This window comes from Truncatella angustata (assembly GCF_020726525.1).
Source record: "Truncatella angustata strain MPI-SDFR-AT-0073 chromosome Unknown BKA67scaffold_2, whole genome shotgun sequence".
Taxonomy (NCBI): Eukaryota; Fungi; Ascomycota; class Sordariomycetes; order Amphisphaeriales; family Sporocadaceae; genus Truncatella; species Truncatella angustata.
In genome coordinates, this window is record NW_025763382.1 from 3,743,223 (window position 1) to 3,768,557 (window position 25,335).

Here is a 25,335-nt window from a genome sequence, read left to right on the forward strand (position 1 = left end):
TCCGGTCTGGTTTGCTGCGGAATCAAGTGTGCGGTTACCAAGGGAGTAAGTAGTAGTATTGTAGCTGACAGCATAGATGAATATGCTATGAGAAACCATTGTTTTTATCATGATTCGACTAGATATGTTCTCAAACTATTGCAAGGGCCAAGTTGGCTGGCGTACTTGACCGCGCCCACTGATTCATTTGGGGCATGCACCTCAACTCCTGTCGTCTAGTTCCAACGCGGTACCCATCTACAAGATCGCTTCACCATGCGACCTCTATAGCCCGCACTTTCCACCCCAACACGTGGTGCTGGGATCAACTTCCCCAGTCATTTGCATCACTTCCTTCCGGGTAGAAGAATGCTACCACACCGATGATAACGTATGTGGCACACAAGAGAGCACCCTCGAGGTAGTTGCTCCTACCATCCAGCACGAGAAAGTTGACGATGAAGGTCGACACGAATAGACACACCGTTTCGAACAGCGTAAAGTAGAGGGTCATTTCGCGGTCCATGATCCACCCAAGGATAACCACAAGCGGGGTGACAAAAATGGCAATCTGAATCGAACTACCCAGGGCCACTCCGATGCAGAGATCCATCTTGTTCTTCATGGCAACCGTGACAGCTGTGACGTGCTCGGCGGCATTGCCAACGATGGGCAGAATGATGAGACCAATGAAGATTTCACCTAGAGGACTACTCTCGACAAGCCCCTCAATGGAGTCGACCATGAACTCGGCACACACAGCGACGAGAGCTGTTGAAATAAGAAGCATGACAATAGCTGCTGTTTTGGAGAGGTCCTCATCGTGTGCTTCGGCATCAGCTTCGTTTTCAGCTGTCAGGGCAGAAGACGGCATTTGCGCTGGCATCATTGCACCAGGTGCTCGGTATTGCATCTCCTGGTTGAGCCTGCCGGGAAGCGAGTTCGTTCTTCGAATGCCATAACGAACTCGGGGAACGGAACCGGTGGCAGGTGTTTGGAGATCCTGCGCATTTCGTTTGAATACCGGCGGCGCAATGTTCTGAATCGGAAGGAAGGACAACCCACGCACGTTCTTAAACGGCCGTTTCCCCCCGAAATCACCATCCACGTTGCCATCCATGGCATTGACCGTGTCAGCGAAATCCACACGACGTGGCTCGCCGTTACTGTTAGCGAGCCCAGTAGTTCCAGGCAGGACGAGCCCAACAACGTTCTCAGAAGTCGGGGATGCGACGACGTTGTCTTCGGGATCCAACAGGGTCGAGTTTGTTCGGCGTTTGTGATGCTTACGCTTGTGCTTGTGCTTCCTTCTTTGACGCTTGGGTGGCTCCTCTTCAATGGCTTCCTCGCTGCCTGCGGTAGTGGGACGGGGGAAGAAGCCAGCCGCCGTGGAATCACCAGACTTTGAGCTTCCGGCCGGAGGGGTAACAGTCTTGCTCCCAGCAGAAGTGGCAGTGTTGGCATCAGTGTCAACAGAAGCAAAACTGGACTTCCTACGACGTCTGTTGCGAATGGCTCTCTTGACACGCTTCGAGACCGTGTTTCCCGAGTGGCTGGAGTCGTCGCTGTCCGAATCAGACGAAGAGCTTGACTCTGAACTAGAGCTGTCAAGCCAGGCAGCGGCAGGGCCCGGTGTAGACTCCTCATCAATAATGTGCTGAGGAGTTGACTCATACATGTAGGCGTGTGACTTGAGCTGGAACAAGAGGTAAATACCATACACCAAGAGCAATATGACACTGGTGCCCCGGCTGATCTTGAGAGATTGCTCATCAGCCTTGGCATCATTGCTGAATGATGCGTGAAACGCCGTGGGCAGTACCAAACTGATGACACTCAGACTGAGAAGGCAAGCGCTCATCTGGGTGACGGTGCTGTTGTAGATCTGCTCGCGGTATCGAAGACCACCTAGGAAGAATGCCATACCAAGAATGAGAAGTAAATTGGCCAAGATGGACCCCAAAAGGGAGGCTTGGACGATTCGAATCTCATTCTTGACCAAGGCAATGATGAAAATGATCAGCTCAACAGCGTTACCGAAGGTGACGTTGAGCAGAGCGCCAATCGCATCGCCGAGCTTTCGCGCCACGGACTCGGTCGCATGGCTGAGGAGGCCAGCCAGAGGGATGATGGCAATGGCGTTCATGGCGAAGACGACGGCGGGTGACAGGTTGGGGACCTGTGAGACGGCGATACCGACAGGGACGAAGACGAGAAGTACGTTGACCCAGCTGTGGCAAAGCGACTTCTTGGTGTTCAACCAAAATCGAACAGCAACATTAGGTTTCTTCTGAGGGGCGCCATCCTGGTTCACGACAGTCCCCGTCCCCTCAGCTTCAGATGCCGCACCGACTGGCTTGGCGGCATTGTCGGTATCCTTTGCGGCAGGGTTGTGACCGGTGGTATTGGGGACAGCTGGATTGCCGCTGGAGCCGTTTCGACTGACATGTTTCTCTTCTGCTGATGAAGCTCCCGAGTTGTTGGCTACTGGGAGAGTGTTGCTAGGTCGCCTCGAACCTTGGTGCGCGTGTGTTCTAGCCCATGAGCGTATTCGATCTGTATACGAGGGTTTGGGGTTAGTTGAGGTTTCCTTCATCGATAGGTTGTGATTTGGCAGATGCGGCGCCAAGGTGGGAGGTGTTCTTAATGGAAGAGCAGGAAAACAGGAGGGAGGTGAGGCTCGGTCAAGGCGCAACCGAAATAAATAGCAACGGGCTCTTTAAATCTCTCCGACCAGCGCGAGCAAGGAGCAGTGAGCAGTGAGCACTGATCGGAGGGATGGGGGATGGGAGATGGGATGACCCCAGAAGGTGTCATGCGAGGCGATAGCGCATTGGTCCGCTGTTGGGGGCATCTTTCCCCACTGAGACAAGTGGCTTGGAGATCAGTAGGCGAACAGGGCTTGCGTGCAAGGGGAACAGCGTCGCCTTGACCCAATTGATAAGACGTCGCCATGGAACGCGAAGATTGCGACCACGTTGACGATGTCGGTCACGTTTGCCAAGTAGATGCAATATCAGATTCCTTGGCTGCAAGAACACGCGCCACCGGCATTGGCCTGCACAAAAATTCCAACTTTGAAACTGCTCGTTTATTTGTTTGTTTGACTGGTTGTTTGCCTGCTTGCCTGCCTGCCTGCCTGCTTGTCGTTTGCTTTCTGTCTTTCCTTTTGCCGCTAGCATCAGATACGTACATACATACGCAGCAATTGTATGATGGATGCCGTGACGAATTGCTGCTGGCTGGCTTGATGACCGTTGTGCACGATGTCATGACGGCGTGGAGATAAGACGGGTTCCGATTGCACTAACAATGCATACGGGCGATGCACATGCAGCCAGATACAGATACTTGCTCCAAAGTGCGGGTGGGAACTGGTTCTCGACCAAGGAAGAGCGGGTGTGGAAACAGGAACTTACGCATTTCTGACGAGCGAACCTCGATGGTCCGAGAAGGTCGGTCTCCTCGAGGTCAATGCTGAGTTATGAAGCCAATTCGGTAACCTTAACTTTGTCCGTATCAGCATTGTGTCTGCGAAGGGGCACCGGTGACAGGCGTGATATGATGTGATGTGATGCTTTCTTTCATGTTCTGTTCTGCTTGGCTACATACCGAGTCGCTAGCGCGAGTACCAAGCACCTACAGGTACTGCGTAGGTTGGTCGAGCCAAAGTCTACCAAGCAAGTAGTTATGTATGGTTGAGGCTGAGTAGTGGGCACGCTGTGTGGCTTTCTGCGATGCAAATCCACGTTCGTGGCAATTTGCTGTGCAATAGATGTAATGTCAGAAAACCATGATTACTTGCCACGTAGATGAGCTTGAGTCTTTAGTTTTGTAGGAAGACACAATGTGAGAGAGAATTAAAAATTAAAAATACAAACAAGATCTTCCAGTAGATATTAAGAGGACTCGTGTGCAAACTGGAAAATTAATGTTATTGCTCTGATGGCAAAGGCCTGGAATGGGCTTGGGTGGGCTTGAATGGGCTACCTCAGGCTTGGCAATGTGCCGATTTGCCGGTCGCCCATCAAAATGTTACCCTCTGGCTTTTGTGGTCCAGTCACAGTCCTTCTGTTCCTGACGAAGCCCGGAGTACTCTCCACACTCAATTGCTGTCAAACGGCAAATGGGATGAATTGACGTCACAGGAGACAACCAGGGTAATCATGGAAACGCAACTTGTAATTGCCATGTAAAGTTGGTCAAACATGAAATCCCCATAAACACCCAACTTCACACTGACAGCCCAGCAATCGTGCTGTTCAGACAAGCCTTTTCGTGCGCGTATATCCCACGAAGCCAAATCTCTGCCGAAAGCTTGACATGATTTGGCTTCACCATTCCAAGCCACTATTTCTCTTTGCATCAATCTAGTGGCTTGGAGCCAAGTAATGCGGAAGGAAGTACGATCCGCCCCCGTGATGAACGGCAACCGTGATAATTCTTACAATTTATACAAACGTCAAATTACTGTCGATATGTAAAATCGATCCTGCTTTGAGGACTGATACGGCCACCTGCGATTGTGTCTGGGAGACAATAACACCAGGACTCGCTATCTGGCGGCCTGTTTTGATCCCAACATAAATCTCAGTACTGTTGCAAACCCGACAGAAAGCACGATTGCGAATCCTGTGAATAATTGTACACCAAGATAGCCACCAGACGTCTCCAGTATAGCGCCGGCAATTGGAGGACCTGCTAAAGATCCAATCCCTTTCATGATAGACAAAGCGCCAAGACGAGTACCTAGGTAGGCAAAATCATCCGTGATTGAAGTTAACACAACTGGCTGGAACGCCACCACACCCCCAGAGAAGAAACCGTATAGCACAGCAAATGCTATGTTTCCCGCGGTGTTGGTGGCGCTGATCCAGTAGAACACGCTCACGGCGCTGAGGAGGTATATTATAATAAACGTATTAACTGTCCCGAGGCGACCGGCCATGGCCGACGGTACCAGTCGTCCGAACATCGAAGAACCGTTGAGAATGGCTAGCAAGTATCCTGCAACCGCCATGCTTTCCATACCGTGCGAAGTGGCATAGGTTTCGATATAATACAGCGGCTCGAAGAAGGCGAGGTTGTTGAAAAACACCGCAACCACGTATATAAGGTAGCTCCTCTCTCCCAGCCTTGCTTCTCGTATAATGGTGCCCAATGAACGTGCTTTTACCATACACCGGCCCGTCACCACTGCCTTCTTGTAACGCGGTCGCGTAACGATAATGGCAAAGACGCAGAAAGCAAGCGAGATGAATCCCAGAATTCTTACAGTCCAAGCGAAGCCGATCCTCTCTAAAAGCGCTTGGAACATGATCGGATAGACCGTTGAGCCCAGCCCGCTACCCATAGTTGCGGCGCCCATTGCCCAAGCTCTTTTCGGAGGTGTAAAATACATAGGCACCAAAGCGATGGACGGTATAGACAAACAACTAGTACCAAGGCCGATGGCGATACCTTGAGCAAGGAAGACATGCCAGTACTCTGAGCTTATACTAGTCATCATAAACCCAAAGGTAACGAGGAAGGTTCCGGCGATCAGCAGCGCACGAAAGTAACCTGCATCGTACAGAGGTCCGATAAAGACGCCGATCGACATCAAGCAGAAGGCCTGGGTCGATCCAATCCAAGATATCGCTGACGGCGAGCTGTTACTGAGCAGAGTCGTCTCGTAATACGTTTGGAAAACTCCAAAGGTATTAAGAAGGCCTCTTAAGCAAAAATATTAGCCGCCTCACTAAAACGACATTTCCAGAGAGAAGCGGTTGGGTCACTTACAATGTGTTCAGGTAAAGTGCGAAGCAACCAGCGACTTGCATCCACGCCAGGGTTCCCCCATTGGGCGGGGCTTCGTTATCAACCGGTGCATCCTCCGTAGCCTGCGTCTTCTCAACTGCTGGCATTATCGTCGAGTTATTAACAGCTTGCGTTTTTGGAGCATAATATGTAGAGACTTTGATTTTGTACCGAGCGCCAAGCTTCACATACCCCATGGGGAGACATGGCACTGGTCACCCACGTCAGCGGATACTGATCTCGGGAATTACGGGGAATTGATCGCCCCCATTCCACACTTCGTTCAGCGCTGGGTTATAATTGGGTGTGTAAGCCATGTGAAGGAATCACTTTCGAGGATTTCGGAGCTTGACTGGTCAAATAAATACCCGATAGTGTATGTTTTGTAGTTTTGATGCTATCAGCATCCGTGATGAGACGCTTATGCTTGATCACAATACTAAGCTAGACTCGCACTTGCTTCTAACGAGCGTGCCTAGTAGCAATGGTAATCTAATAGCGATAATTATCTAATATGCATATCCTAAAGCTTGAGTGAGGGTTTTAATTGGTAGGGACCATGCGCTGCTGCGCTGAATCTGGAGATCTTTCTTGATGGTTAGGAGGAACTTCAGAATGAAGATTGGGTGAGCCCCATGATACGGCCATCCTTATATTGACTCCCTTGAGACCTCATGTGTTTGAACAGTTAAGGAATATGTCGAAGTCAGTCTTAACTGGAAATACGACCAACTCAAGGCCAAGAAGCGCTTCAGAACCACGAGTCAACCCTCATGCCCATAATGAAAACAGATCAGTATCTAGATTTATATCCGTTTCATTTATTTGCTCTGAACGGAGGATTAATTAGATTGGAGAGTTAGGATCCATTCGCTTGCCTATTCGATCTTTCTGAATTCTAATCGAAGCTCCTCTAAATAGATAATGGTTCACAGCTGAACTGTACTGCAACCGTATTCGAATTGATTATCGCATTTTCGCTCTCATTGCCGAATTTCACACCACCATCTGACGACTGCGAACCCACACCACCACAGATATTGGTCACGTTGTGGAACCTCCTATCAGGCCGTAATTAATCCGCCTCATCTGTGTCATCTTCGTCTCTAAGCTGAGTCCCTTGTGTGCGCATCAGAGTATCGAACTTAAATCATTGACCATTCGGGTTCATGGGACTACTGCCAAAGGTGTTGAGAGCGTATCGGCCTGGCTGGTTAGAGGCGTCTCCGTCTGTCGACCTTTTCTCTCCAATAAGAATGGGCGCAACAGGTCGGAAGAAGCTTCGTAAGGTCGGAAGACAACAACACATGATCGGTAGATTCGACTCAATGCATCTTGGTGTCATAACAAGCGGAAAGTTCATGTTTCTGGGATCATGTTCTTACATCCAGAGTGTACCCTTCGTGAGTGCATATGCCTGGTCCTGTTTGGCAAAACTTTGTAGTAAGATGACGAGTCGCACGATGAAAGTGATCAACGTCCTGTACAACTATTAGTGGTAAGAAACCATACATATCCCCAGAAACACTTACGCTGATCCGACTGCGAATAGCCCGACTAGGATTATCTTTTGTCTGAGAGGAATCTCGAGACTAATAACAATTAAGATCGGAAGCGCCAGCATTAAGACATCTGTGAGGACGCCGATTCCCGCAGTTGCCACATATATAGCACCCCTATCTAGGCATTCTGAAGTCTGAGCCAAGGTCGGATCCCAACTTGCTGATAGTGGCTTGCATGCAAATAGGAGACTGAGAAATAAATCCATCGACGAGCCTACGCAGATAAACAACGTAACCCAAACAGTGGTCTGGTATGTTTTGAAAGGAGAAAATCCTCTGTTGAACAGACATAATGTGGCTCTGGACGAGGCAACTGTGAAGGTGTAGACAAGAGGAGCAGCAAAAAATCACCTACTACTAAGTTTAGCAGACACTTCTTGGCTGTTGTAGAAGCAGCATAAACCCGGAAGCGAGCTTACTTGGCTGAAATATTTGTATCATTTAATTGACATCTCCCATGCATGTACGCCGACGGCCTTCACTACATACAGGCGGAGGAGTTCTTACTGCGTTGCAACGGAAGTTACCCAAGCAAAGATTATAGTGGCTATGAAGTGAAGAGTCAATATTTAAGAAGTTCTGTGATCCCGTATATATGACGTGGGACTTACTATCTTCGATTTGAAACTTGCCCATGATTCCTACTTTCGTGTAGAGTCTTTGAAATAGAAACACCACGCTAGTATATTCTCCACGATGCAGACAGTAATTATCTGTATATACCCTATTTGTGGTGGATTCGCATTGTTGACCTGATAGTCGGCGGGAGCAGCCATGATGGTCATTGTTCCGTTGATGAAGGGCAATTCGCAGTGGTGGTGAAGGTGACTTTCTCAAGATCAAGATGTTATCACCAAATTATCACTTGAGCTCACGCTGAATACGTTAGTTGCTAAACTGGATGTGATAGATGTTGTTATCAACCACGTAATATGAGGAATTTTTCAATCGTTAGCTTAAAAGAACCAACAATCTTTTATACCTCAAGATTTACGATGTCATCAGACAACTGAGATTGTATCACGGGGACTAACCCTCACTGATGATCAAGCAAAGTAGTACCGGCGACCCTATCGAATTATGTTGGCATAAAGCACAATGTTGGTACCATAGATAAGGATGCGACATAATACATGTGCAGTAAATTAGTTACAGGCCTGCTTTCATATACCTGTGAAGCTGCTCAATAGACTCACCGTACAATCTTGAGAACAATTCCTGCAGTTTCAGGACTAAGTAATGCTCTGTACGATTTTGTTAAGCCGGGCCCTTCTTTATATGGAGATGTCAATCCCCAGACGGCTAGACGGGAGCGAACCGTTGTAATACACATGTACGTCGATCATCCAAGATCATTTAGGACACTCTGGTTGTGCGATAAGTTTGTATTTGAATCCCTAAACTCAAAGCTAACGAACTACCTCACTTGAATTTTCAGCTCTTATTCTATGAACAGTGTAACACACTGGGAACTGGAAAGAGACATTTATGGCCGCCAAGAGAACCGACCCATAAGTGGTATTTCACATGTGTTATGCTTGACAGTCTGTGCCGCTCGTGTTAAAAGTTGGGTTGGTGGGGGAAGTGTTACTGGGACTTTCGTAAGAGACTCGAGTACCTATTCATCGGCTTTTACCAATAAGCATTGCATGGCCCCAACCCATTGTGCAAGATAGATATGCACTTCTTTGAATGATCGCGACAGTTCCAGATCCATACTTCCGACTCTACCATAGCACCATTCTCGATGACACGGGGCATCTCCACTTGGTGTCTTCTCTCAACATGTCAAGCGACTTTATGTCTACAAAGCTCAACAATTCGACCGGCTTGCTCAGACTAAGCAAAACCCGTCCAGAGGGTCAAGGGGACAGGCCGTGCCATATTGACACTACTTCATAATTTGTGGTTATGGTTACCAATCTTGGCAGGCACAAGCATCTGGAAACCTTAATATAATTCATCAGTTCATGTACAGAATTTAGAAGCAAACATGCAAAAGCAGGCATTTGCAGCAAACATATCGGAACAGCCGTTCCGCAGTACACCCCAGTACCTGACTTGGCATACAGCTTCTGTCTGGCCAATTCGTTCAGCTGGAAAACGGCACTCTGAATCGCCTGATAAACTCCCAATGGTTTGTCGTTCTTTAAAACAGATCTATTTGCCATCTCCTTTTCTTCTCTTCTCCCCCCATGGAAGTGGGGAGGGCAGGAAAGGGAATCGTTGTCCTTTCTCTTTTCCTTTTTTCTTTTTCTTTTCTTTTTTTAAAAAAAAACACGAGTATAAAGGCAACCAGGAACATATCCACTATTTTACAACGTGGAGCAAAATGGGATACAGGGGCCATAGCCTGATAAGCATAGCGAATGAAGTTCTAGTATCAAGCCATGGGGCATGACGCACCGTAGAGGAACCCGTTTGAAAGCGCTATAGCGTGCTAGTTGAAATCTCCGAAATGCTTGCACTAAGCACAGAGACCTTGAACACTTGGACAACTTGCAGCACGGTTTATTCTATTGTCTAGTAAAGCCAGACGATCAAAACGAATCATACCAAACAATCTAGTCATTAGATTGTCTTGTATAAGCCTAATTTGCTCTCTGGATCATAGTGACTTTGGATTATGAAGCAGAGCAGGGCCGGACTCGAGCAAGTGAGCAAGCTTCGGGAAGGGTTACTTAACTGGTATCGCGCCGAGCCAGAAAGCATGGGATGAGGCCGATCTGAGGTATGCACCACCGCGATGCTAACCAAAAAGCTAGCAACCAGGCCGTCAGCCCCTTGTTCGACCAGTCCAATCCATATCCGAACTTCTGAATTATTTGCTGGCAGAATGCATGGACGGCTGCGTTCAGTAGCCGTTCTGGTTCTGGAGTGTCTCCGTCTATTCGCAGTATCTCCAAAAAATGGGGAATCTCAGTTCCCCCTCATATAAAAAGCAAGTCTGCCCACACACTGACCCCTAACTGACAAGCTTGTTCTGTTACGTTTCATTAACATCAAACCGTAAGCGAGAGGTGGAAAACAAAACTCAGAGCTTCCATTTTGGAGTAATTTTGAGCTGTTATCCGTTCGCGATGTTTCCATACCTGTCGCCAGCTCTCGTAGCCCTAGCTATGTTGGCTACAACGGTCGCAGCTGGTCACGGTAATAGTACTTCGTCTTGTGTAAGTCAACAACTTCTCGGCAAACAATGAACCTACAGGGTACTAACAGCATCAAATGATAGTGCGTGTCTCTGCAAAATTTAGGCATATCAGTTATATATCCCGGCAACGAGTTATATGAGAATCGTACGAAATCTTATTGGTCGATCACGTCTCAGCTAACTCCTTCGTGCATTGTAAGACCTCACATCTTTTTTATGGACATCAAGCTTACTGCCGTCGTTGCAGACTCAGCCGACATCTGCTGAACAGGTTTCGTTGGCCGTGACGACCTTGGTCGAGAGGTCTTCTTGTCAATTTGCTGTCCGAAGCGGAGGTCATTTTATCTGGCCTGCCAACAACAGTGAGTGAACCTATTTATGTCTGCTGACAAGGAACTAACACCATATAGTCGAGGAAGGTGTTACTATTGACCTTGGGCTGATGAATGCAACGACATACAATGAAGTATCCAAGGTCGCATCTATTTACCCCGGCTCTAGATGGAGAGGCGTCTATGAAATCCTCGATCCTCACAATGTAACAGTACCAGGCGGTCGTGCTGCTTCTGTCGGAGTGGCTGGTTTCCTCACCGGCGGTGGTAATTCCTTCTACTCGGCCCGCAAAGGCTTTGCCTGCGACAACGTAATTAACTTCGAGGTTGTTCTAGCCAGCGGGTAAGTTGATTGCCGCACAAGTAGGAGACACTCTTTTGCTAAATCAGAAATAGCGAGATCATCAATGCCAATACCACCGATAACTCAGATCTTTTTCAAGCACTGAAGGGAGGACAATCCAACTTTGGCGTCGTTACTCGGTTCGACATGCAGGCTTTCGATGTCCCTCTTTTGTGGGGAGGTGTTGTACAATACAACAAGACCACTGGTCCTCATCACATTGATGCGTACGTTGACTGGACCAACAACGTGCAGAACGACGTGAATGGTTCTGCTATCGTCTTTTGGTCGTACCAACCATCTCTCAAGGACATAATCATCATCGCTGCTTACGAAGACACGGGTGGTAACGTAGAAGCACCAGCGTTTGATGAGTTCTTTGCAATTCCCGATAATCTATCGACCACCATGCGAACAGCTAGCCATCTAGAACTCACGAACGAACTTGAGCAGCCCAGTGGCTATCGCGATATCTGGTGGACAGGAACTATTAAGAACGACAAGCGCGTGTATGAGAAGATCATCGAGCTCCATGAAGAATTGTGCGATTTCATGGACGAGCAGTCTCCAGATGGTGATTTTGTAACCCAGGCTATGTTCCAGTCCATCCCCACAATTTTCTCTAAGCACAGTGCCGCCAATGGTGGTAACGTTCTAGGACTTGATCGTGAAACAGAGAATGTGGTCATGCTCCTGTTCACGCTCGCGGTCAATGGTGTTGAGCAGGAGGCCGTCGCCCAGGAACAAATGCGCAAATTTGGTGACGCGACGATGGAATATGCTGCCAGCATTGGCGCCACTGCTGAATGGGAATACATCAATTATGCCTATCAGCAACAAGACCCTCTCGCTAGCTACGGTGCACAAAATGTTGGAAAAATCCAGGCAGCGGCTCTTAAGTACGACCCGACCGGCGTTTTTCAGACACGAGCTCCTGGTGGCTTCAAGATTACGCGATTCAAAGGCACTGTAGGATGAAGACATGATTCTCTAGCATCGAAAGTTGGCGCGGTCACCGGTAACGTACAAATATTGATAGTGACTCTCTAGCATATTGAAATGATAGGTGTTATGGCCAGGCATGCAAAATCATACTTGCTTCTACTGGCGATGCTTGACTGAAATAACATACACAAACGGAGCGATGCGGACACAGCCAGGAAAAGGAACAAATACAATGTGGCAATGAGCTCTTAAATGATCGTATGTGAAGAGATAGAAAAAAGAGAGTCTACACAACTACGCCAGGTTTATCCCAATCGCAATTGGGAGTTTCAATCTGGCGTAAGACTTCCATTTTAGTTTAGACCTTGACGGTGGAACCGACGGGACCAAAGCGAATGTTGGACCAAACGACCTGACTACGATTTCATGAGCTCTTTGTTTTATTTTCATCAGCAAAGGGGGGACTTACGCGTTGGGGATATTGGACTCGACATCCGAGGGAACCCCGGACGATTGTGCACAGTCACCGCGGGCGGCGCCTGGTTCGCCCTCCTTCTCTGGTGGGTATGTCGAATCGAGCCATAGCATATTTGCATAATGCTAACAAGATGTTAGATTGGAGTATGTAAAGTCGACACCAAAAGATGAAACTCACGTCGTCCCAAATAGACATGACCAGGACCATTGGTACCTGAAGAGCCTTGTTGAGCTGTGGGAAGCCTCCAACCTCAGAGAATCGATCTCTGTCGCCAAATACCTTGAATTGGTTCTCGCAGAACTCCGGGGTAATGGCGCTACTATCGGAAATACCGTCGTATGTTGGGCTAGGAATCTCAATCTTGGCACCATTCTGGACGAAGAACTGGGTGACCTTGTCGGGCTGGAATTGGGTGACGACCCTTGAAGCAAGGTTAGGGTAAAACTCCATAAACCCCATGGATTGGCAATATGAACTTACGTGAACTTCTTGCTTGTGTCGACAAGTTTGCCTTTACCGTAGAAATCCGTGTTGCCCATGCGATACGGGTTATAATCGCAGCCATTAGCATCGCACTTACCGGCGAAACGATCATCCGAGTAAGTACCACCGCATTCATTCTTTGTGCAGACGTGATAAGTGTTTTCAGTGCAAGGATGGGGTGTCAACGCAAAAGAGTGAGAGTTAGACTCCCTGATTACTGATCAGTGTACCGAAATTTCATGTTGGGGTTGGAAAGCCGGCCTTACCAGACATCGATCTCAGCACAGCAGGCTCCCATAGGACCGACACCAGCGTTCTTATCATTTGTTGACGGTGCCCAGCCTTCGACATTCGCCTGTTAATTGTCAACAGATGACAATGATGAGACGCGAACTGTGGATACGCACCTTGCCACCCACAAACTTCAAGTCCCTTGCGCACTGCGCATCACAGTATCCAGTACCGTACTTGGCGCCGGCCTTGTTGGTCGAATAGCTTTTCATTCCGCCGTCTTCCTCCATGGCAACGAAGTACAGGGCAGCATTGAGACCACAATCAACAGTCGACAAGTCTACATCAAAGGTGAATTCGTTATTCATGAGTGTGAACATCTAGTAGGCTTGGTTAGCATTCCACGTTTGAACGCATCAGTTGCCAATTCTTATTCTGTAAGCATATAGCAGAAGCCTCGGAGTGTACACCATGGGGCAGTGACTGTTGATGTAGCAGAAGGGTAACTATATACCTGATATTTGGAAGCTCCGTTCATAAGATAAAAACGTGAGCCGATATTGGTACCATATTCATGTTTCGTGACAAACTTCAGGGTCAAAGCATTGCCGCTTGTTGATGCTCCGTATGTTTTCGAGTACTCTGCACCCTCGAGGGCACATTTCTGGGCACAATCGGTAGCAGTGCTACAGACACTGGTCCACGCGTTACCATCGTAGCAGTTCTTAGTATCGCTAGTACCATGGAGCCAGCGCCAGTTTGAGTCAATGACTACCTCGGCATTCGTGCTGGTGCAGCTCCCACCGCTAGTACACTTGCTCCAAGATAGTTTTGGATGGGTTTCCGTCTGTTGTGTGCCGACTTGCTGGGACGTTGCGAGGCCAAGCAGACCTGCTGCAATGAATAGTGACAACATGATGTTCGAGTTTTGACGTGACAATTTAGAGAGTGTTTGATGGGTTATCCTTCAAGGTTGCGAGATGACCTACATGATATAGAAGGTTCCTTTTGAAAATAAAGCAAAGGAGAGGCATGGTCGGCAGAGCTTTCCTTGGTCCCAATTTGCCGCCGGAGCAATTGTCTCCTGGGTTTCCTGTCTTGTTAGGCCAAGACTAAGATTAAGTCAATCCCGTTTGCTTACTGCTGTGTGGATCTCATGGGACCAAACTCAGTTCCGTCGCTTTAATCTGCCAAGACCAGGGTCCATTGCCAATCGGTAGATCCGCCTCTATGTTATGATAGATAGATGGCTAATGGAGAGTGAGTGTGACAATACAAAACATGTTTAGACCACTTGATCTAGACAAAGAAGCACGGGAAATGCCCAAGAACACAGCCACAGTAGAGCATGCAGTATATTAACCATGTAACACCTCAATGGTGCTTAAAATTTCGACACACGAGAAAACATCATAGCAGTCTTTGAAAGACCATAATCAAAGGTTTGTTTATAATGCAAACTCGATCTCCATCAGGGATAAACATATCGTGATCGCCATCACCCATCGTGTAGGATCCATTTGAGACACCCTTTATCCAAGATCCCATCATAATAGCGACCAAAACTAGCCAAGTTCACACTACCGGCAGTAGTAACTGTATGCGTTATGTATATGTTTCATTGTTCTAGGATACATTTAGCCGCGGCTCGATATTATACCGTTGTGTGCTACATGACCGATCTTGGGTCCCACTTCACGGAGACTTGGGCCCGGCGTTGTTTCTCGCTAATTTGGTGGCCAAGTTGGAGAAAGCGCATCCGGGAGCACCGACATGAAGCGAGCAGTGCTGATCTCGGGACATGAGTGGATACTTCATCGGCATCTTCACCATTGCAGCGGTCGCAGAAATCGAGTGTTTCTATTATTGCTACAGGATCATGGCTATAAACCGAGCGCACTATCTTCGCCTCGAGAATGATATCAGAGTCCACAAAAACAATGAGCAAACTTTTGATAGGGACCCTTAGTTCATATGAACATTTCAACTCCACGACTCTTGGCAGGACAAAGGTGGTGATGCCAAGGTGTGGGGTACAGGCAAATGTCAGCTCTGGCTAATTACTGGCCTTCTTGGAGGGTTTGTGCTGTCAAATTAGACTAAATATCTTGATTCTAGGACAAGTCACGTTGTGTAGTAACGGACCGTAATATTTTGGGTCTTAGGTCTTGGTGGTTGCGTCGCGAATTTCCTTGGGATTGCCTGGCTGTGTTTGTATATCTACATTTCGCTCATGCGCCGGCCACGCATCGTAGCCTGAAAGAAGGAACGTTGTAAGGACTAATCCTTGGCTAAGGGATCAGGCTAGCCTGTTTGTTTGCGCGGAGGTCATACGTCCAGATAGATTATTTCATTTCATCCTGAACAATCATGATCCAGAGTCGATCTGAACTTTCTCCAACTCTTTCACTATCCTCTCCGTGCCCCAGCTTTCTCGGATGCCTTCCCACAAAATATCGATTTCGCTGGTCGGTGTGATCCCGTCAGGACCTGGCGGTCGTTGGTCCAAGTTGGAAGGGAAAGGATATCCCTCCCCCAATGCATTGATACACGCCTTTGTACCTTCGCCTGAGCCCTCCCTCGCAGCAAAGTCTTTAAGGGCATCCCAACAGCTGCGCACCATCTTTGGGCCGTTGACACTCTCCATTGGCCTACCGAATGCACTACTAATCTGAAGGAGATTGACACTTCGATCAACAGTCTTTGTGTTGTTCTCTCCGGCCGCGTGAAGCAATGCTGGATTGAAGAACACAGCATCGCCCACTTCCAACGCCAAGCTCACCCAGTTCTCGTTGAAATACTGAGTAAACTCCGGTAAACGCCAAGCCATATATCCTTCAGGCAACAGTTGGGAGAAGGGCAACAACCTAGTTGGTCCGCTTTCCAAAGGTACATCGGAGTGTGCAATGCCACCTTGAAGTGTCAAATATTGACTTGCCAGTTGCATCGTCCGTGGAAACCGGGCACAAGCATCTGCTGTTTGGAATCCCAGGTGATAGTCCCTGTGAGCCGATTGAGGCTTCCCACCAGGTCTGACAATATTCAACTGTGCGGTGACCTGGTAACAAGGGCCAAGCCAAGCCTCGCTCACTCGTGCTAACCATGGATTTGAGTAATAACGAACAAAACTGGTGGGATCAACTTCGGCGTGCTTCTGGAAGGAATTCCAGATCCGCGAATTAGAACCGGCGGCTGCAAAATGGTCGCCTTTGGCGGATTGAGCTTCTTTCTCGATTATCCGCTCAAAAGCAGTGTTGGATTGCTTTATGGCTGCATGGTCTGTGAGGAAGTTCTTCAGTACTACAACTCCGGGGCCAGAACTCAGTGCATGGTGCCACTCGTCCTGAAGGTCATTGACAGCTTCTGTGTCTGATGTAGATGTTGTCGATAAGTCGTATATCGGTATGTTTGATTGTACAGATTTTGCCCGCACGTAGTCACACTGCTCCACTTTCCGCTGGCATAGCTGTTTTAATGTGTTCAAGGACTCAGGCATTCGAAGTAAGACTGCCCTAGCGGTCTTGGTTGCCTTCGGGAGTTGATGAGGCAAGGCGCGGGGAAGAGCTGCCATTTTTGATGATGATGATGATGATGATGATAATGACGATGGAGCCTGAAGGGAATAGAAGTTGTGACTACTAGATTTGTTGTTTGGACTATTTCGCAACCGTTCGTGCGAACCTCAGGTTTTCATTACCTGACATCGCGTTCCATTTTCCGCAGCCAAACCCCGTCGACGCTGTTCTGAGTGGTGTCCACGATACCTTCGGGAGCGAAGGATACAGAAAGATCGGAACTCAGTTTCCGAAGGAGAAGACTAAATGACAATTTAACGAGTACTTAAAATAGAGTAAGTATGATGATCTGACTGCATTGTCTTCAAAAAGTCCATGGTGCAGGTGTCGCCGAACAATTCCTCGGGGATTTTGACCCGTTTTGAAGTATGGGGTAAAACGCGCTAACTCCACACACTTCATGTTAGTGCCGAGAGCCTATTTACGTCAAGCGTGGGGGACATTTGTCTTAATCTCAAGTTCGTGAACTCGGAAGGGTGTGGCAACACACATATACATGCGGGGACTAACTCAACTACTACCTCATACGTTCAGGTGCGGCCACGCATTCAGAAGGCTGGGATCGACTCCGAATTAGCCCAAGAAAACACCATCTCGATATTGGAATCAAAGAATTGGTCGAGTGTTGGGATAGCGTGCGACGAGTGAAATCGGTGCAAGTGTATTACTATCCTAAACTAGTTCGATGGAACGAATAGGCAACCAGGCAACTTGCCAAATTGAATCGTTGGGGACCGTGGTACGACGCTAAGAACTTACGACAACGGCAAAAAACCCCGACCCTGATTTCTTCCCCAATGACAAGCAAGGGGTTGACCTAATAAATATCTTTGTTGAGGGCGTTGTAGGTGAAGAAATCTGGCCTTGCGTATCTATTGAATCTTCGTTGTACGCCTACTTAGTATACTGAAAACCACAATGGCAAAGCCCATAGTATTGCAGCTCGGCGACGACATCAAGTGGAACCATGACCAATACGCGGCATTCAAGTCCAAGTTTGACATTAGGCGGTCTTACAGCATGCCGCGAGAGGAGTTCAAACAAGCCCTGAAGGACAAGAAATTTGGCAATTTCGTTGCCATGTATCGTCCCTTTTGGAACACGGGCGGCGAGATGGGAAACTGGGATGAAGAACTCATCTCATTATTACCAGACTCGTGCAAGATATATGCCAGTGCGGGTGCTGGCTTCGATTGGGTCGATACGGTAGCTCTAGCAAATAAGGGTGAGCTCAGACAAATTTCCCAAACGCCATTCGCCCTTCTCCCGTGATATTTCAGACCTGGCGCACGATACAATTAGCTGACAGCCGGGACCAGGGGTCATTTACTGCAACGCGGCGGCAGCATGCACAGAGTCGGTGGCTGATGCAGCTATATGGCTGATATTATCGACATTCAGATTGTTCTCGTGGTCTGCGATAGCCGCTCGGTCAGGTAGCGCTGACCAGTTCAAAGACGCCAACCAGAACCTGGCCGCCATAACGCGCAACCCCAACGGATTCACGCTTGGCATTGTTGGTTATGGCCGAATTGGGCGCAGGATTGCCGAAAAGGCGCACCTAGCAATGAACATGAAGATTGTCTACAACGATATTGTCGAAATCCCGTCATCTGTCCCCGCTACTTACCATAAGAGTATGAACACTCTGTTAGCAGAAGCCGATTGCGTCCTCGTTGCAACCCCGTTCTCGGGGGGCACGCTCATTGACGAGCCCGCTTTGGCGAAGATGAAGAAGGGCTCTCGGTTGGTCAATATTGCACGCGGAAAACTCGTGGACGAGCTCGCCCTAGTGGATGCACTCAAGAGTGGCCATCTTTACTCTGCTGGGTTGGACGTGCATTTCGATGAGCCAAACGTCAACAAGGAGCTGATTAAAATGAAGAATGTGGAGGTCTTGTCGCACAATGCTGGCGCGTCACTTGATTCCCACATTGGATTTGAGAGCTTGGGCATGGAAAACATTGTCACGTTCCACGAGACCGGTAAAGCCGTATCGCCTGTTAACGCCCACTTGATTAAACAAAGTAAGCTCTAGTCAAGGGCTTTCCGAGACCATACGACGACTATGTGGGCACCTCAAAGGGTGACAACTGGTTGATGTGCAAAATGTCTGTTCTGGTGATACTAAAGCTTAGACGTTGGTAGCGACACTGTAAATGAATACATTTCCATATCTGATGTGCCTGCCAAATAATTTATAGTTGAAACGGCTTAATAGGCGTCTCTGAGCCATCCAAAATTCCTTGGAACAACTCCTTGATAGTCTTCCCCTTAACATCGGGGTACAGCTTCTTGAAATCCAAGTAGCCAAAGATTTCGGCAGCCTCGGGAGTATTGTCCCCCCGAACACCCCACGATTGCCAATATTGATTGATGAAGAGAATTAACGTTGCCTGCTGTCTCTTTTCTTCCACCTCATAGTCTTTCTGAGCTTCCGTGATCGCCTGTTGGATCTTTTCCGCCGGAAGGTAATCACGGATCGCCTCTTCTCCGCTGAGTTCGCTCATCAGGTCGACAACTTGATTCATGGTGGATACTTCAGTGTATGCATAGACCTTCTTATTGAGCGTCCTTGGATCCACGATGATCTTTGCAACGTATTTTCCTACGTCACGAAGGTCCGTGAACCCATTTCGAACCGTTCCGTCGCCCGGGATGTTGCTGAAATGCTCAAGCACGAACTTCTTTGTGCGTCCTGAAGGCAGTGGGGGTACGATTTGGTTTGACCACCTACAATCATTGGATATTAGCACAGGCTGTGAAACATGGCAGGAGCTGGTACAAAATTCCTCTGTGGTAGGAGGGGGGTAGTGATTAGGCCTGTGATAAAGCTCGAGGATTCACTTACCAGCCGACGTCGATCAAAGTCCACGGCAAATGGAGACGCTGGACCGCTGACAAGACCTCGTCTTTCTGGCTCTAGTTAGCGCATGCGTAGGGCAGATTATACGCCTGTCATAACTTACTCGGTCAGCTAATATCATGACGCCTCTGGGTCCCGGGGTCTGGAAGGAGCTTGGCACGAAACGTTTCACACCGGCTTCTTTGGCTGCTTCCGCTAATAGAATCTCGGCGCCGAGATCAAATGCAACTATGCAGGATACGACAACATCTATGCCACTCAAAATCTTGACGAGGTCTTGTTTGGGCCCTCTCAGGTCTCCGACCACTACTGTCACACCACGGTCCTTGAATTTTTTCACTTCGGGTTTGTCCACCGAAGCCTGCCTGACCAGCGTTGTAATCTCCTGTTGTGTTATTGATTAGCAAGGTGACTCTTTGGTGATATCGACCGGATGGCATACGAAGTTTGTCGACGAATCCAAGAGGCCGTCAAGCACAGAGCCTCCAGTCCTCCCCGTCGGCCCCACGACAAGTACTTTCGTTGGTGTGGACATATTTCGTTTTGTTTTACGAGATTGCTTTTACTTTGACTTTTCGATCGTGGTGGATGTTGTTGATATTGCTCTTCTTCTTATAACCTGTTAAATATTCGTTGTGATGAGGAGTCGTCGAGATATTTATATAGGTTCTACGAGATTGGTAATCCTAAGATGGGGGGACTGATTATGCAAGAAATCCACCGGTCGGGTGAATGATGATGGGCCACATTGTTTGGGTAGTATCGGATCGTCCCGTATTGCGATAGGTGGACGCCAAGCCCGTGAGATTTATAACTATTTGCGTGATACGTAGCAGAGAAAAGTCTCCGAATTTGTATAGTGGCTAATCTATTAACCTTGGTCTAAAGTAAAATAGTGTATTGCACCATCAAAGAATATCGTCTCTCATACTATGTGAATTTGTCCTTCATCAGCCTTAGGTCGTCTGGCGCCATAAAATTCTATGTAACATTTCTCCCCTACCTCCTTCTTCTTCTGCTTCTTCTCTTTTGTTCTGTTGTTCTATTGTTCTGTTGTTCTGCAGAAGCGGGCGGTCATGTACTGACAATCATATTATTTAGTAATATTGGGACACCACGAGGTCGGTACGGGCCAACCTGATCTACGGACCCGTAGTGTCTGACAAAAGTCTCCGAGCAGTTCCACAGTACGTAGTGCTTACCTGTGGTCGAGAAGACTGGAGACTGGACTGACATTGCATAGGCACCTAAATAAATAAAGTGGTTGTACACACCAAGTAGCCAATGATGCACATGGACTCATTTGTCCAATGGTCCCAAAATTCCCGAATTAGCAAATGCATGAATAGTAATTGATTATAACCTATGATTGTACCTAGTTCGGGTCCGAGGGAGATACTCTCTTCTCACGTACGTCTGTCGGCATGGCATTATGGCGATGGCGTCAGCGTCCCAACTACTCCTATTCCGTAGCTCTGTTTGACAAAGCAACCAATCGTTGGATTCTTTCCTAATCTCGTTCCCGATCACAATTTAGAAATCAACAAAGTATGAGTAAATAGTACGACTTTCGACTAGTGCTTGCACCTTAAGGAACATCAGTACTGCTTCCATTGACCTGCGCAACAGAAGATATGCGCTGAGCTCGACCACTATTTCTGTCTGGACTAACGGTTATACAACCGAGTTTTCGTATCCGTATCAAGTCGATAGGGATAGGCTGTTGTAGCTTGGTGATATAGTTTTCGGCACATGTGGCAGTACCGGGCCACTCAAATGGCCAAAGTAGATGCCAACGGGAGATCTTGACTGCTCGACCCTACGAAAACCCGGTACTCTCCTTTCTGAAGAAGCCATTCCTGAGCCATAGTATCCCACGTACTGAGGTCTCGGCGCGTCAAATTAAAGTTGACAGTGGCAGACTGACCTGGTGCTAGGGAAACTTTATCAAAACCTCTCAGTTGTCGGACAGGTCCATTAGGGATCCCAATGTAGACTTGTACTACCTCTGCACCTCTCAATAAACCCGTGTTCGTGACAACGGCGGAAACCTTTGCCATTGTGTCCCACAGGTCGGCTCGGCCGCCTTCGATCACAGGACCGGAAGCGTAAGCACCTGTTATAGCACTTGGCAGCACAGATGATTCAATTGCGGAAAAGTTGAATGTGGTGTAGCTCAAACCAAACCCAAACTCATACCGCGGAGTGATATTCCGTCTGTCAAAGGCTCGGTAGTCAATATAGACACCTTCGGAAAACTCAGATTGTGGAAAGTAAGCATCTGTGTTCCAGAAAACCATAGTTAGATTTCCATAATGTTAATGGGGAGGAATATTCTTTAGGATTTTGTATTGTCCTGGACTACTACGCTCACTTCTCGAAGAGCCTATTGGCTGAGAAGGTCATTGACTAGTATTTTCTCGAACGACAATGGAACTGAGGAGTCTTATTCTTTGGTTGACTTACATATGCCGTCTGGCACCGTCTCATTTGCAATAGCTCCAAAGTCGCTTTCATTATGTGGCACGGTATAAGGGAGCTTTCCCGATGGGACTGCATCGCCATACAATATTGAAACCAATGCACGACCAGAATTCTGCCCTGGTACATGAGCAAATATCAAAGCTAGAGTTGATTAGTTATAGTTATAGACAATAAAAGAATTATCATGCTACCTGTCACATTCGGATGGTCAACAAATTGGTCGACTAAGCGAACACCTGCGTTGTGAAAAACCACAATGGTGTTGTTACATTGGCTGGCAACCTTCAGGATGAGGTCATCTGTAAAGTCATCATGTAATCTACAAACACAAGTCAGTAGTGGAATATGAGCTTCTACAACATGAACCACTCACCCCGAGCGATCCCAACCTTCGGTCGCAAATGCATTTACAGCAACAATGCAGGCGTCCGATGATTGATCCACCCCTGTATTACTGTCGAATTGAAAATCCCACCACAAGTGGGTATCATCTTCAAACGCACGCTGGCTTAGAGCTTCGAAAGCCGAGCTCAAATACGCTGGCTGGGTTGCACCGGATCCACCACCCGCCGGCAACGTACCGTTCGACGCTATCTGTGAGCGAGGGCCTAGTATATTATCGTCGTGGTACAGCGCGAATTCTTCAAGCGATAATGACTCTTGACCTCCATTCCACCCTGGAGTTCCCCACGAATATCGGGCAAATGCTTGGGCAGAGTATCCGAAGAGTGATATAAGTTGTGGAGACTTTAATGGTAGGGCGTTATTTGTATTCTTGAGCAGGACGTGACCTTCCACCGCGCCTTGTAGCAGTACTTCTTTCGCATCTGGACTGGTACCAATGACTTTTTGATGAGGTGCGGCAAGGTTAGATGGCATGCCGACACCTGTGAGCGGGAAGTCGGTATCTTGATTGAATTGATACCACGTCGCCACAACCCTCGATGCTATGAGCGAAAGGCCTACAGAGTAAAGATAGCCATAACTTACCGAATAGCCATGTCATCTAGTCTGGACTCCGGCACCGAGCCGTTGTTGACCGCCTCAGCCAGCTTATCTCCCCAATATGGCGAGGCATAGGGCATGACCATATCGAGCCCTGCAAGAGCTGAGGCTACCCCGGCGTGTTGAGCACCCCAATCGGAGACAACAAATCCCTAGGGGTTTAGTCTCAAGAGCGACTTGATCAAGAACTATCATACCTGAAATCCTAATTCAGTCTTCAACAGACCATTCTGGGTCTTGCTATTCGCACATCCGTAGGAGTTGTTGATTCGCTGGTAAGAGCACATGATTGAACCAGTGCCAGCTTTCACGGCGTCCTGGAACGGCCTGCGTGGAAGTTAGCATCGCTGTCTCGAACATTTCAAAACTATAGGGTCTGAAAAGCGTACCAGAGATAGAGCTCATGCATCGTCTTGTCGTCAATGTTTACCGATACTGCACTGATATTCCTTTCACTGTCAGGGTTTCGATTCGTCTCCTGTTCGTTCCCAATAAAATGCTAAAGATAGTCAGTATAATACTGGATAACTGCCATTTTACAAGCCATACTTTGGTACTGGCCGTCACACCAACAGACTGCATGCCCTGCACAGTCTCATATGCTAATACTCCTGCAAGGTAGGGATCGTTGCTGAAGCCTGACATAGTTAGAACCACTTGTAGCTCTCGAGTCTGCTAACCCACCTTCCCAGTTTCTGCCACCAGAAGCAATGCGGCCTAGAGGACCAACAACAGGACCAAGTGCGACTTGCACACCTTTCGCCTTGAACTCTTTTGCCATACCAACACCTCTTTGCTGTGCAAGATTCCGATTCCAGCTAACGATTTGTTGAATACTTGTAATCAAGTACATCGAAGGGACACGTACCTGGCACCGACTGAGAAACCAGCTGGCCAGCTAGACACGAAGTTTGTTGATCTTAGGCCGCTAGGTCCATCGCTCAGGCAGAGGCCTGGAAATCCTAATCGAGGGACAGGATGGATGTTGCCAGAACAGATATTGTCGCCAGAATAACCGCCTGTTAAGTTGACCTGATATCCATCAAGTATCAGCAGATTGGGTACTAATTCCCGAATTTGACTGTACTTGCTTTCTCCTCTAAGGTTAACTGAGCGACAAAGTTGGCGGCTTTGGCATATGCACTCTTCCAATTTCCAACACCGCTTGCATTAGCTAAGACATTATTAGATCACCTTACATCAACTTTGGGCATCCTGTACGTACGCGACGGGTATACTGGCGGCGATTTGCCGTAGAACGCTGCGTCATCTGTGATAACATCTTGTGCCTCGGCGTGCTGGGCTGCTGGCAAGGCACTGCTCAGCAGAATCATATTCAGGAAGTTCTTCATCTCTTAATCGCAGTATGGCGAGTCTCGCAATGTGCGGAAGTTAGAGACTTCTCAATGGCCCGCACGGAAAAGCAGACATTATATCATCAAACTTTGGAAGACACTCTTTTATAAACATGAGCATGATCTGGCGGGACCTGCATGGGTATTCGGTGGTCTTACGATACTTCTGACATCAACGAAAGCATTGCAGATCATCACCCGCGTTGGGGAGCGACCAGCGAGACTTTCCACCATCAAGAAGGCTCCATTTGCATGTTGAGTTCTCATGACGCTATGATGGAGAAAGAGGGTGACGCATCGAACCTGCACTCAGACTTGGTATTAGTACAGTAAACGCAAACACGATGTGGGGAAACAGCGTGCACAGCATCACCCGGTGCTGATGTAGTATCACTAGAGAATATTAGTAGTCCACTGCATATGCATGGTTATTGTTACCCCGTGGGGAACCCTGTCGAGGAAAATCGGTAGTGAGTCTCGGCTCTTCGCATATTAACAGATACATAGCCCCGGGAGATACGAATCGAAAGGCGGTGGGCTATGTCCACCCAGCGTACACATATGGTGACTGTCGTGGTCCATTTTGCGCAGTAACAAGACCGCCATGGAATGGTATATATGATCTGACGCAGACACCCATGTCATAGTCCATAGGACCAACCGCGGGCCATACCCGTGGTTACTCGACTGTCTTCTATGTGTACATTTTCCGCACCCGCGGGTGACATCGACCTTTTTAACCGAGAC

The 25,335-nt window shown here is 48.0% G+C and overlaps 9 protein-coding genes across 9 annotated transcripts; 2 read left to right on the top strand and 7 right to left on the bottom strand.

Annotated features, from left to right (window-relative positions):
* Positions 1-304: 304 nt before the first annotated feature.
* Positions 305-2,575, bottom strand: BKA67DRAFT_513487 (Sodium/calcium exchanger protein-domain-containing protein; the record flags this gene model as incomplete). The annotated part of the gene is made up of 2 exons (XM_046097571.1): positions 305-777; positions 1,579-2,575. The coding sequence occupies 2 exons, from the start codon at positions 2,573-2,575 to the stop codon at positions 305-307; spliced, it is 1,470 nt and encodes a 489-aa protein (XP_045961556.1).
* A 1,959-nt stretch (positions 2,576-4,534) lies between these two features.
* Positions 4,535-5,885, bottom strand: BKA67DRAFT_655598 (major facilitator superfamily domain-containing protein; the record flags this gene model as incomplete). The annotated part of the gene is made up of 2 exons (XM_046106786.1): positions 4,535-5,693; positions 5,761-5,885. The coding sequence occupies 2 exons, from the start codon at positions 5,883-5,885 to the stop codon at positions 4,535-4,537; spliced, it is 1,284 nt and encodes a 427-aa protein (XP_045961557.1).
* A 1,205-nt stretch (positions 5,886-7,090) lies between these two features.
* On the bottom strand, positions 7,091-8,473 carry BKA67DRAFT_643344 (uncharacterized protein). Its single transcript, XM_046105823.1, has 7 exons — positions 8,375-8,473; positions 8,064-8,214; positions 7,952-7,981; positions 7,830-7,887; positions 7,760-7,763; positions 7,311-7,653; positions 7,091-7,259 (listed from the first exon to the last, which is right to left on the bottom strand). Exons 2-7 carry the CDS (start codon positions 8,123-8,125, stop codon positions 7,160-7,162), a joined length of 597 nt encoding a protein of 198 aa, XP_045961558.1. The 5' UTR covers positions 8,126-8,214; positions 8,375-8,473; the 3' UTR covers positions 7,091-7,159.
* Positions 8,474-10,420: 1,947 nt separating this feature from the next.
* BKA67DRAFT_655599 (uncharacterized protein) lies at positions 10,421-12,144 on the top strand (the record flags this gene model as incomplete). Its single annotated transcript, XM_046106787.1, has 5 exons — positions 10,421-10,510; positions 10,573-10,686; positions 10,739-10,853; positions 10,902-11,166; positions 11,220-12,144. 5 exons carry the CDS (start codon positions 10,421-10,423, stop codon positions 12,142-12,144), a joined length of 1,509 nt encoding a protein of 502 aa, XP_045961559.1.
* Positions 12,145-12,469: 325 nt separating this feature from the next.
* BKA67DRAFT_590888 (putative cellulose 1, 4-beta-cellobiosidase) lies at positions 12,470-14,219 on the bottom strand (the record flags this gene model as incomplete). The annotated part of the gene is made up of 7 exons (XM_046104637.1): positions 12,470-12,527; positions 12,581-12,711; positions 12,767-13,010; positions 13,070-13,282; positions 13,339-13,427; positions 13,480-13,683; positions 13,818-14,219. 7 exons carry the CDS (start codon positions 14,217-14,219, stop codon positions 12,470-12,472), a joined length of 1,341 nt encoding a protein of 446 aa, XP_045961560.1.
* Positions 14,220-15,671: 1,452 nt separating this feature from the next.
* On the bottom strand, positions 15,672-17,280 carry BKA67DRAFT_532541 (uncharacterized protein; the record flags this gene model as incomplete). The annotated part of the gene is made up of 3 exons (XM_046099548.1): positions 15,672-16,938; positions 17,001-17,120; positions 17,276-17,280. The coding sequence occupies 3 exons, from the start codon at positions 17,278-17,280 to the stop codon at positions 15,672-15,674; spliced, it is 1,392 nt and encodes a 463-aa protein (XP_045961561.1).
* A 381-nt stretch (positions 17,281-17,661) lies between these two features.
* BKA67DRAFT_186261 (D-isomer specific 2-hydroxyacid dehydrogenase) lies at positions 17,662-18,996 on the top strand. The gene is made up of 2 exons (XM_046095315.1): positions 17,662-18,103; positions 18,198-18,996. Exons 1-2 carry the CDS (start codon positions 17,797-17,799, stop codon positions 18,914-18,916), a joined length of 1,026 nt encoding a protein of 341 aa, XP_045961562.1. The 5' UTR covers positions 17,662-17,796; the 3' UTR covers positions 18,917-18,996.
* Positions 18,997-19,076: 80 nt separating this feature from the next.
* On the bottom strand, positions 19,077-20,279 carry BKA67DRAFT_655603 (isoflavone reductase; the record flags this gene model as incomplete). Its single annotated transcript, XM_046106788.1, has 4 exons — positions 19,077-19,611; positions 19,730-19,794; positions 19,848-20,129; positions 20,187-20,279. 4 exons carry the CDS (start codon positions 20,277-20,279, stop codon positions 19,077-19,079), a joined length of 975 nt encoding a protein of 324 aa, XP_045961563.1.
* Positions 20,280-21,516: 1,237 nt separating this feature from the next.
* Positions 21,517-24,567, bottom strand: BKA67DRAFT_512097 (beta-glucosidase; the record flags this gene model as incomplete). The annotated part of the gene is made up of 12 exons (XM_046097446.1): positions 21,517-22,025; positions 22,211-22,369; positions 22,420-22,547; positions 22,602-23,168; positions 23,219-23,385; positions 23,431-23,560; positions 23,623-23,732; positions 23,783-23,871; positions 23,918-24,051; positions 24,102-24,265; positions 24,316-24,407; positions 24,459-24,567. The coding sequence occupies 12 exons, from the start codon at positions 24,565-24,567 to the stop codon at positions 21,517-21,519; spliced, it is 2,358 nt and encodes a 785-aa protein (XP_045961564.1).
* Positions 24,568-25,335: the final 768 nt, after the last annotated feature.